General features: G+C 43.9%; 1 protein-coding gene across 2 annotated transcripts in view; it reads left to right on the top strand.

Annotated features, from left to right (window-relative positions):
* The window catches only part of LOC144722603 (glutamate receptor 2-like), a 214702-nt gene that overhangs the window by 129173 nt on the left and 73052 nt on the right, over window positions 1-12477 (top strand). For both annotated transcript variants that reach the window (XM_078600826.1, XM_078600828.1), the window contains exons 4-6: window positions 1227-1411; window positions 3427-3480; window positions 9071-9232. In XM_078600826.1, coding sequence (XP_078456952.1) covers window positions 1227-1411; window positions 3427-3480; window positions 9071-9232 — 401 coding nt within the window. The remainder of the gene's footprint in view (window positions 1-1226; window positions 1412-3426; window positions 3481-9070; window positions 9233-12477) is intronic.

Here is a 12477-nt window from a genome sequence, read left to right as displayed (position 1 = left end):
GACAACGGTATGGGGGCCGGGTACATGGCACTAGAAAGGAATTGTCCTGAATACTAACAATGGCAGTTTTAGGTGGCTATCCTGCAAGATTCGTGTAAGCATTGCATGGAGTGACGCTCTCTAATGTGAGGTTATTTGTTATTGTTATGAAACTATACATCTCTGATGTAAACGCAGATCTAAGTGAACAAGAGACATGTGTCAAAGTATTATTACTGGTTTTGTCTGAGTTAATTGTTACCTTTGGGAGATACAATTGATAATTGATGGCGAATGGAAAATATGCTTTTAATGTAGGCCCTGTATCAGAATGTTTTGCCACTTACTCCTCATGAGTGGGATATTCTGCACATAGTACCTGGAGCAAACCCACACACACACAAGGGAATAAGATTTCCACCCATAAAATGGGATTTCCTTACGGCACTGCGTAAGCGATAATCCAACAGTGACACAGTAGGTAAGGTCCTGCTCCACGAGCCCAGTTACCTGGGTTTGATTTTGCAGCTATGATTAATATTTGTGGTCCTGTATGTATGTTGAACTTATTTCGCACCATGCGATGCCAAGCATGCTAATCGGAGGTGCGGGTCAAAACCAGTCCAACTCTTCACCAATGGTTAACTGTGCATTATGGTGAAATATATCTCAAAAACTCTCATGACCGACATGGCATGGGGAAACCCTTAATTCAGCAGATGATTGACTATTATTTTATCGCTTTTGTACCGAGTAAGTGAACACGAGTGTGCACGCATGAGAGTGCATCTATAGAAGCATTATCCACGGCTCAGAGAATGCGTAATTGATCTGTGCATGCCCAGTGAGCGTGCACATGTACCTCATGAACCTCACATTATGCACGCTATGCGTGTGTGTGTATGTACATACAGGGAGCGGTTGCATAGTCATTACACACTGTGCTACAAACCCGGCAGACGGGGTTCGATTCCTAGTCACATCCCAACATTAATGGTTGTTATCCGACCCAGTCTTGGACCTCCTATAGGTCCACCCTTCCCTGCCCTCTCTCCTTTCTACAAGTAATTTGCTACAGTGTGTAAACATCAGCATTGTGGAGACAAAGGTGGCCTGGCATGGTGTTGGCCACACCATGGCCTCGTGCACCATGCCGGCCTTCGTAGTTGCTCGCTCGGCCTTCTGACTGTTGTTGTCACCACACCGGCGGCGGGGTGGGTGGCGGTGCGGGATCTTTGCGCATCCAGGCCTGGGAGTGCTGGCGAAAGTGATCCAGGAGGCCTCCCAGCGCAGGTGGCAGATGACCGCGCGGTGCGTGGAGAACATGAACGACGAGGAATACCGGGCCCTGCTCGAGGACCTGGACTCCCGCAAGCAGCACAACATCGTGCTGGACTGCGAGCCCGAGCGCCTGGATGCCATCATGTCTCAGGTCCAATTGAACGAGTGGTCTGGTTGCGTATGGCGCGAAAGAAATTTCCACGTGCGCGCGTGCGTACGTTCATTGTCACTGGGGGTCGCCGGCTGTTGCTGGGTGTCCCAGTATCGTTCTCCGTCTAAGGTGAGCTACCCCTGGGAAATCTGCGAGGCTTCCTATCCATCCTCCTGTGTTCACAAGGTGTAAGGACCCATGGCCCTGGATAGGCCACAGAATGTTGGTGGAGAGTGGAAAGCGGTGCCGAGTTGGTCTGTGAGGCTTGGCACATCTCGGGGACGTTATTGTGTAGGAAGCTGAAGTGAATACAGTGATAGTTTATTTAATTTTGTATGGAGAGTAGGATTTCCACCTACTTGTCCGTGGTTCTAAACTGCTATGAACTGAATATTATTTGACCAGGTAAGGCCCACCAAGCTACGTAGCTCTTTTTCAAAATAGACCTGGCCACAAATGATATCTCAACTAAGTGGCTCATGATATGGAAATGTATAGCAGTAATATACTCTAAATGCATGTTTATAATTTGGAGGGAAAAACTGGAGGTCCCAGAGAAAAATCGACGCGATCATGGGGAGAGAGACACGCAAACTCCAAATAAAGAGGTGTCATGGTCGGGATCCAACCTACGATATCCTGTATACTGGACGAGGTAGTTAATATCTCGCAACCGTGGCGCCTTCGGATTGTCCTCTGGGGTACTGTAGCTGTCCTGGGAATTCCTACGCATTATTAATCCCAGTGGTTGTCCGTTACATTTAGTTCTCCCTCCTTCTGTTCTTGGGAGCTATCCTCCTCCCCATACTGTGTCGCAGTTATTTGTGCCTCAAAGGAGGTGACTCCATGGGTCAGCACTGCCTGCACAGGAGCAATGGCCGATTGTAATGTTATAACGTATATTCAGAAGATGCATTGAGTTATATTTAGAATAGAAAATCTGCACGGTATGAAGGCTCTTTCTCAGGAGGGTCCTTCATTGGGATGTTTGGTTAGTTTGGTTCTATTAGTAGGCGTTTGGGAGAACGTCAGAGTACCTCGAGAAAACCTCAACCCTCGTGGATACCTCAGAGTTCTACACTTGCTGTACGACCATCTTCTGGCTTCCTCACAGTCCATCAGGATGGGAGTCTCAAAGCACACAACGACCTTGGCATGGACTACCGGAATATGCAGCTCTCCTTGGGCCGTATTGTTCTAACGATCGTGTATATGCAGCACTTAGCACGCTGAGGCACAATCTTTGCTGCCTGGGTATGACTCATATCCAGGTACAACATCGACAGCATTTGACATTTAAACCTGGTCTGGACCTCTCCTTTGGTAACTCAGACTAAAATGACTACATTGCACCATCAGTCAACATCAGCAAGACAGAGGCTAAATAGGGTGAGTGAACGTGTTGTGTGTAAGTCTCAGTGGGGTTGTTTGCGCTGTACGTAGTTTTTCATTGAATACGATTACGAAGGAGGCGATTTATATTGAGCAGTTTAACACGTTGTAGTAGGCTTTTAGGACCAATATTATCCATAAGGGGTTTTTGGGTTAGATCGGAAACATATAAATGTGTCGTTAAACCCGCCACCACCCGACAGCCAATTATTAAGGTTTATCACGTAAATGAAAACCTCTTATGGATTATATTGAGCACTTTCTGTCCATTGCTGAGTTGTGCAAATAAAAAAATCCGCATGTACGAATTAGCTCTGGTGTAACAAAAACAGATCTGCAATAAAGTTTTGACTTAAGCACAAAGAGAGTTCAGCTTTTAAACGAAGGGACAATTAGGGACAAAGCGTGCTGAGAAGTCTTTTACACAATTAACCACTCGTCGGCTTCCTGCCATTTTACTTGGCAGATTAATCGATGTTTTTTTAGTGGTTGCTTTAACTGTTTTTTTTAGTGGTTGCTTTAACTGGTTTGTGGCCCTATAAGTCTCATGCCTGTATTCGTGCCTTAATGTATTTATTTAATTAATCATCGCCCTGATTGATGTAACGATTCTCTTCCTGCAGGCTGTTAGTGTGGGCAAGCATGTGCGTGGCTTCCATTACATCCTGGCTCATCTGGTAAGTGTGCGATAGCTCCGGCACGATATCAAATTTGGTGAGCGTCTAAATGTGACTGAATCTCAGAACGCTGTGCACAAAAGGAGAATGCTCAAATTGGCAGCCTGTATAGACAGTCGTCACTAATAGCTGTAAACATTTATCACATATACACGCCTCTGTGTGTTGCGAATTTGAGTAGCAATGTGTCATGCAGTTGCATTACTGATGCTGCTGTATACAAACTCAATTTAATAATTAAGAGCAATTTTCATTGGATGTATGGTGGGCTCTAAGTGGCTACAGGACAGAGAAGGAGAAGAGATGGCAGTATGTCAATGATGAGTGACCGTAACCATCAGCAGGCTAGTGAAAGTTTTAAGGCGACACTTTACCAGAGAGAGAGTTAGGTTCGAGAAACAATGAAGAAAGCAGCGATCGATGACGAGAAGAGAAGAGCGTGGCTGTGGTGGTGGGGACACGCCTTGAGGAGAGATCTTGAGAACGTGGGAAGCAGAGTTCTGCAGACGGATGTGCAGGGCACTATACGAGATGGGAGCGCAGAGATGAAATGGAGAGCACATTGATACAAAGCAGCGGGAAGCCACAGAAGGAGGAGCAGAGCCACTGTATATATGGAAGCGGAGAACTATCTCACAAATTGTTTTTTTGTTTTACCAGGTAAGGCCCACTGAGCTATATAACTCTTTTTCAGAAGCGACCTGGCCACAAATGTCAGCTCTACAAGGTGGCTTGCCATGTGGACATTTATAGCTGCCAAATGTGGAGGGAAAAACCAGAGGACCCGCACAAAGATCGATGTGACGATGGGGAAAACGTGAAAATACTCTTTGTTTTTTTCGGGAAAGTCACGTAGGTATACAGGCGTCAGGGTCAGGATGGGGCCCACGACCTCATGTATACCAGGCGAGGCAGTTAACATCTCGCTACCATGGTGCCCCAGAATAAGGAACAACCAGATGGATTGTTACGCTGCAAGACCACAAAGGATGGTGAAGTTGCATTCAGGAGTTGATAAGATAAAGGGGGAAAGATTATGTTACTCCAAATTTGCACGTAAAAAATATTATTCATCGGAATGATTTTAAGGCAGGGTTCGAATCTGTTGACAATTGTGCGCTAGTGGTGGAAACGTATCCTCTGTTCGGCAAATACAACCACTGCTTCATGTGATTAGGTTGGCCCCTGACTGAAATGTTAGCTTGCTACCTTCCAAATGCGAGTCAGGGGCTCTTATCACAGTACCACCTGGCCACATTTCACAAATAATTCTGCACAAATATCGTAGCACACGGCACAGGTTTGTAAGACACCCTTGTATTGAGTTAATTCACTTTGGCAGCGTGTTACGGCAGCTCAGTAACTAAAATGTGCTTTAAGTTATGGACTTAATCAATAAATATATGTAACGTCACGCGTACTGCACCTCTGAGTGATGAAATTAGATTTTTTTTTTATAAACTTATTTGCATAATGCTAATTTTGGTCAATTAAGGTTGAACAAAATGTCACCTTAGCTTATATTAACACATTAAGTTATTCTTTTGGCACATAATAGAAATATTAATTTAACTTCATATACAAAGCACGAGAAATGAATTCAGCTGAGCAAATGTGAGTATTTTTTTTATTCTGACGCAAATTAAAGGAAGTCATTAGACAAGCATGGGGTTTCACTTTCGATGGCAAATTATTTTTTTGTGGCTTGGAATACTTTTCCCATTATGGATATTTACTTGTAATTACTCAATCATAATGGCCTTCATCACGTCACTGGAAAATAAGAAATAGCAGCAGTAACCAACCAGCTACGATATTTTCTTAGATTTGTATTTTACCAGGTAAGGCCCACTGAACCATACAGCTCTTTTTCAGAAGCAACCTGGCCACAAATGATAGCTCAACGAAGTGGCTTATCACGTGGAAATTTAGAGCCGCAGCACACGATGTTGATTATAAATGTGGATGGAAATACCGAAGGACCCAGATAAAATTCACACGACCACGGGCAGAACACACAGGCGTCAGCGTCGGGATCTAAGGCACGACCTCCTGTATGCCAGGCGAGGTTTAACAGGATTCAGATTTTAATATGCCCGTATAAGGTGTGATGACAACTATTATTTGGTAAATAAATATTCTCCAAGCTGTGAGCTCATCCCGTCCAATGATCTCTCCAGTGGTCTGTATAATAAGCACCACCGTGTGAGTGCCACTTGGCGTGAAGTCACTATTGTATATATTGCCTTGTGAAGCGAATTGCCATCGGAATCAGAAATTCCAACATTGACCATCATCAATGGAAATGAGAAAATAAACACAGGCACACAGAGAGTTGTTTTGAATTATAAATAGTTTACGAGTCAAGTTACTGTAGGGTTGAATTCTTTGACAAAATTTGTATAAATGTCAGTGGCACAATGCTATGTGCTCTGCAATGCGAACCTAGCCACTCAAGTTACATTCTGGGCCATGAATAATGTTAGAGGGGACTTGGCGAAAAAGTGAGTTAAACGTTGTATTAGTGGGGAATGCTATTAAGTAGCTTATTCTAATTCTCAATATGCTGGCGTGAGTAGTTAGGTTTATGCTGAGATATTTTTTTAATATATATCTAAACTACCGTGGTACTAAATGTTACACGGCAATTTTTATTATACACCATTGCAATGCAGCCCCAACGGCAGTTTCGCCCAGTGCTAAATATAAACGTTTAATATCTTCAATCACATTGGCGTGCAATGCTTTGGCATTAAATCATCACACGTATTAAGGTGATAAAATGTTGTATGTTCCTTGTCTTAGTAAATTTAGTCGAGACTTTGATTTCAGCATCAGCTGTAACTGACTGCCGCGTTGCACTTGTGGTGTCATCACAATGTGGGACGTTACCCTCTCAAAGGTGTGAACGGGATCATAAAGCAAGTCCATAATTTTGACAGTAGATGTACATAAACAACGAATGACGGGCACGTCACACCTTGTAGAGGAACGTCTGAGACGAGTGCAAGTGTAACGAGGTAAAACATTTTAATTTACCACGTAGCACACCGCCTCACCTTCTTCTCTTAAGATCCTGCAAATGAAATTACGTTTGCAGTGTCGAGAGGAAATTTCCGCAGGGCTGTATTTCCTTGAGGCTGTGTTTTTTTTTGTCACGGCCGCGTTGACATAGTTACGATCCTGCAAGAGCGAACCGAATGAAATAATCCAGTGGAGTTGTCTGTTTCATAGAGAGCGACCTCGGGCTACAGAAGATGTTACGTCCTTCGATTGGATCGTGCAGTGTAATTTTGTATCCGTTGTGTTGTGGCGCAATCCTCCCTCGGCAAATTAATATGAAATCGACAGCTTTCACACTCGACGGAGCAGCAGCAAAGAGAGAGAGTGTGTGTGTGAACATTATGGGACAATCTGGCGTGCGTGAAAACGCCTGGTTTCTATATTTATTAAAGCGGAGCTTTTGCTCGTTATCGCGAGCCGTGCCACCTGTGCTTCATTTTTGCTTTGATGTAGTGTCGCATCATGCCGCAAGATCTATGCTGGCAATCCGATGTTAAATGTACTGAACAAAAAAACACTTTTGTGTGGTATGTTTTTATTCTTTTTATAGACGGTATTTTTTTTGTTTCAGAAAAGCCGCCACAAGCCCATTTTTATGTTGAGCAGATTATTTTCAATTAAAATGTTTATTCCTCTTCATTACTCGCGAACAATTATTCGGACATTTCAGTTGTGATAATCTTTTGAAAATGCTCTGAAAAGGAAAATATTTAAAGCATTCACAGTGGTACAATAACTCGTTTGCACCCTTTGCTTAGAGCAAATGTTTGGTGCTTGACCATGCAATGACGATCAGTTATGGATATAATAATAATAGCAATAATATAACAATAATGCACAGGCATTTGTCTATCCACTGCGGGAAAAAATCCTCCCCGTGCCGTGTCAGTCACGGGCTTGTTTGACCATACTTCACCACACTCTTCAATGTGGGTTTTTGCAAGCGGGGTGCCACGCCTTGGCTGGTAATCAAACTCGGGCCCCTGGTTTCATAGCGCAGCGTGCCAATCGCTGCACCACCGGTGCCCCATTTTTGTTACAAGCTTCGTATTCATTCAGTCAAAGGAATTGCCGACCTCAAGACCATGCTGACCTCATGAACAGAGTTGACGATTGTTATTTCCAATAATTCCTCGAAAATTAAACGGGTTTTTTCACACGTTTCGTGTAACGATTGTAAATTTCGAACGATTGTACATTTTTGTAATAGTACTCAAATACAATTAGAAGTTTTGATGTTATAAAGCATCTAAATGCAACATCTCCAGACCAATTTGAGACAACGCATTTTCTGGATGTATTTTTATGATTGCTGAGCACAGGCTCAAATATCTAAAACGCCAAGTGGTCAGTAGCAATCAGCACTGTTGAATGTGTAAAAATAAGATCATCTCCAATTTATAGGCTTTATAATTTAGATATATCCAATAAAATGTGTTTCTGAAGGTGAGAACCAGGACATTGCTACGAACGTGACCTTTAGTTACCATGTGGAGTTGTTTCTATTACCAGGACATTCACCATTCTACACACAAGTGACTCTGTTTGATGGCGCTTATTAATTTAATTACAAGTTAATTGTTTTTGTTTAAATATATTTTGCTTATTAAATGATCTGATCCCGATTTTAATCAATTTCGTTTTTTGGCGGGTTTTTTCAATCTAACTATGCAACAATGTATTCAATTGGAAAAAAAAAACGAAATCACAATGAATGCCCTGTATTGTCGGAGGGGATGATGGCCAATAACACTCGTTACGAAATGCTTGCCACAAATGAACTACAATACCTTGCTGATCTAGTCAAACAGCATAAACCATAATCACACGAACTCCGGTTGTCCTCGCAGCAGTGGATTTTGGCTGGCCATCATACAAAGACGGCCACCGCATCGCGCGCTTTCAGATGCATTTCTTCGGCCGTCTGGAATGCTCTTCCTTCCGATATTAGAAAGCTTACCAGAAGTTATGCACTTTAAATATAGATATAAAACTCATTTCTTTATAACTGCTTTTTGTGTTCAGTTTGTTATCCTTCCCCCGCACCACTGGTTAGCACAGTTGTCTACATAAACACATATAATAACAGTCGCAGCCAAGGAATGGAACGTGTCTGAGAGAACATCTAGCGAGGAGATGGAGCGATGGAATCGTTCGTGTGCAGGTGTTGGGTGGATTGTTGTTACATCGCAAGTGGATAGACCACGGTTGATGATGATGCTGATTTTAAACTTAAACTGTTTTACTCTTGATAACTAAGCTATGCGCACATCATTCCTTCCATGAACTAGGCAACATTCAACTAGCTTTCATCAAATACAACATGTAACCACACACCCCTGCAGAGCAGAGTGATACTTTGTTGGAGGACATAGAGAGGGCATTGCTTAATCAGACTTCCCATGGCCGAATACTAACACATGGCAGCGTGCCAACAGTGCGGGGGAATGTAATGGTAACTTTTCTTTTTCTGCCAGGGCAGCGGTTTTGATGGTTTCGTGTTGGCCCGGATTGTGTCGCTTCGCAGGGCTTCACGGACATCGACCTGGAGAAGTTTCAGTATGGTGGCGCAAATGTCTCGGGCTTCCAGATCGTGGACTACGAGGACCCGGCAGTGTCGCGCTTCATGAAGCAGTGGAACCAGCAGGATGAGCGAGAGTACCCAGGCTCCGAGAGTCGCATTCTCAAGGTGCCCCAACACAATCGTTATCGTCATAAATTTCCAATCATCATCAATCGTCAATGTATCCGTTCATGATCCGTCCTTCGGTCACTCATTCGTCCATCCGCTCATAATCCACATATCCATCCATCCATCCATCATCATGTTTACATTCTCTCAACAATGGTTGCTACCATGATGTAAAGGTTAGCAGCACACTGGACCTACAGTCCGGAGATTACGAGCCCAATTCGATTTCCCTGCACAATAGTTGAAACAATGGTGAACCTTTTTCAAATGGCCCTGCCTCTTTCCACCCAGCAGCATAAATGAGTTCGTCGATCTGCAGGTTGCATGTGATGGGATGAAGTGCGGGCACTCACATTTTCCAAGATGTCTGACCAGAGTGTAAGAGAAAGCCAAACACCTTCTATAGGGGTTCTCTAGAGCTCCCTCCAGTAGAGGCCCTTCTGCCAGCAGTAGAGTGAGAGAGAAATTTTAGGGCTGTGCATGTACCTGCACCTAAACAACGTCGACCCAAAATAAATTATAAATCCGCTATCCACGGTCATGCATTTTAAATGGACTGCTAAATCCTGCCTCCGTCCTTTTGTGATTGCTTAAAGCAGGTGAGCAGGTGTGCGCAGTCACCCACCAGAGGGGCGCGGAAGGGGTTGTCGCAGCCCCCTCGAGTCAAGCGTCTTGCCCAATGCAGTCTCTGATGTGTAAAACGGCTCATGTATCTTTACATCGCGCCAGCTCTTGTCAGTCTTTCATTCTACGGACCCCTACACATTTATTTTGTAGACATTCGCGGCTGCCCCAATGGGTGTCTGGAACTTCGCTTTTGATCTTCCTTGGGCCACCTGAGAGTGACCGCGGTGCCTGATTTGGCAGCTGCACTGCAGCTCACTCTTGCACGATCGGCGATTTTCCCGCATTCTCACATGTGTAGTACCGTCGAATACAGGTCGACACCCGGGGTTGAGGCACACTGAGGTTTATTACAACAAACGTTGTGACATACACACTTGAGGGGGTATCGGCCCCCTCACCCGTCTATCTGAGGACACACCTCCTAGCTAACCCTAGCCTGCCTCAGAGTCCTCCTCTCGTGGACTAGGGGAGGCTATCTTGGCCCGACACTGGTCAGTCGGGCCCGGTACTCAGAGTCCAGACCAACACTGGCTCTGGCTCTGGCACCACGCCACTGGCTCGAGCCTGCGCGGTCCTGACAAGGACGGCGTAGCAGGGGGAGACCAGGGCTCTATCTCGGACGTCTTCCGTCTTCTCTTCTTAGCTAACCCAACTCTCCCTAGCCCCCCGATACATTCCCCTTTTATACATCCCCCTCCCTGAGGGGTGGGGCCCTGGGGGATCGTAACGTCCGAAGCGCGGACGTCGTAGAGGGCACCTGCCCGTGCACTGACGTAGCCCCGCCCACTGTGCTAGTTTCCCGTAGGATCCCATACATATCAGCTCGACACATATTTCCTCCGTAAGACCCCTACACATGTACCTGTCCCTGATCGTATTCCCTCTCTTGGCTGCCGTTCTGTCTACTAATTTAAGATCAGAAGGTGGATTGCTTCACTAGTCTGGCAAATGGCCCGATGATGCTGGATGTAATTACCAGCGAAACGTCATGGAACTCAAATTTTATATGTTGTGGATTTACACACCGGTGGGTTGAAGTAGTATCTAATTGGCCCGTTGTTTACGTGACAAACCTCACTGGCTGTGTCAGGTGGTGGAGGGTTACGACACATTTATACTTACACGATCTAACCCAAAAACCGTTATTATGAATAATATCGGTTGCGAAAGCCTACGTGTTAAACTACTCATTTGTTATTTTTTAATTATTTAGGTTGAGTACGTTAATTTATGCTTCCTGTAAGTTTGTGTCAATAGTGATTTGTGTGTATGAGTTACACTGCCATGGTTTTGGCTACCTTCCTATTGCAGCACACACATTGAACTCCCATTGTGAGCACTGGCGAAAGTGCATGAATTTTGTTTCTCACAGATGTTGTCAAAAGAGCGCTATCAGTGTCACATCATGAGACAAAGTATCCACTGGGATTTCTCACATGGTAGTACTTGCCTTCCTGTTAGAGAACTGCCCACGGAAGCAGATATTACAGAGCTACCTCTGATATCCCTTCAATTGACCTCTGGTCTCCACAGTCGAGGGCAGGAAGTGCATGAATTAAAAATGTTAACACATTTATATATCAGTTTAACACGTAGGCTTTCATGATCAATAGTATCCATAATAGAGGTTTTTTTGGGTTAGATCTGGCTGTCGCCTGATGATGCTGGTTGTAATTACTGTCGTGGGTTCACTCTTCAACACACCAGTGTGCTGTACTAGTAACGAATTGGCATGTTTTATTTACGTGACAAATCATATTAATTGGCTATGTCGGGTAGTGGCGGGTTTAACGACACATTTATATTTACGCGATCTAACCCAAAAAATATCTATTTTGGACATTTAGATATTTTTTCACTCATTTCCCATGATGTGTGTGTTTTATTTATGTCGCATGAATGTTATCATTCATGAATCATTCATTGCCGATATTTATTTCAAACCCAGCTTAATGCATCTCCCCCCTGGCTTGCTCGCTGCCACCTCTACCAACCTGGCTATTGCACAGCGCATGATGCAATGCGATATTTAAATTAAAACCATTCTCTCTGGAAAACGAAAAGCCTGGATTTCCGGCATTTCTGCATAAACCCAGCTAAGGTGTTCAATTGTACGCGTGCCTTTTCTATAGCAACCTCTGTGCACATCTATAGCACACTGCATGACTATATATAAATATATTATTTGATTATTTCGTTAGATAGAAAAATAATGAAGTTAATACAAATAAGAATAAAAATATAAAATGTATTTAGTTATTTTGCTCTCTTAATGAAACAATGGAGTGAGTTACATTTTATCACAAGCAGATTGTGCTTGCACACTCCGGAGGACCCGGCATCCTGACTGCCACACCACCCACGAAGACAATTCAAGCTTTATATCAGGCAGAATTCGCCCAACCACAGTCACAGTCATTTACGTCCAACAGACAAACGAAGATATGCATGTTGAACCTCTTTTGCACCGTATGTAGCCAACTGTGGCTAATCGGAGATGCGGGGTAAGGACAACAAACTAAACAAACAAAAAAGCAGTGTTAAAGAAATTCGTTTTAAATCTAGATTGAGTGGTAATTAATGACTGTTTGTCTAAACAACGACAGCTTAATTAC

The sequence above is a fragment of the Lampetra planeri genome, chromosome 15, assembly GCF_965212315.1.
Source record: "Lampetra planeri chromosome 15, kcLamPlan1.2.h2, whole genome shotgun sequence".
NCBI lineage: Eukaryota > Metazoa > Chordata > Hyperoartia > Petromyzontiformes > Petromyzontidae > Lampetra > Lampetra planeri.
This window is presented reverse-complemented; position numbering and strand designations above follow the sequence as displayed.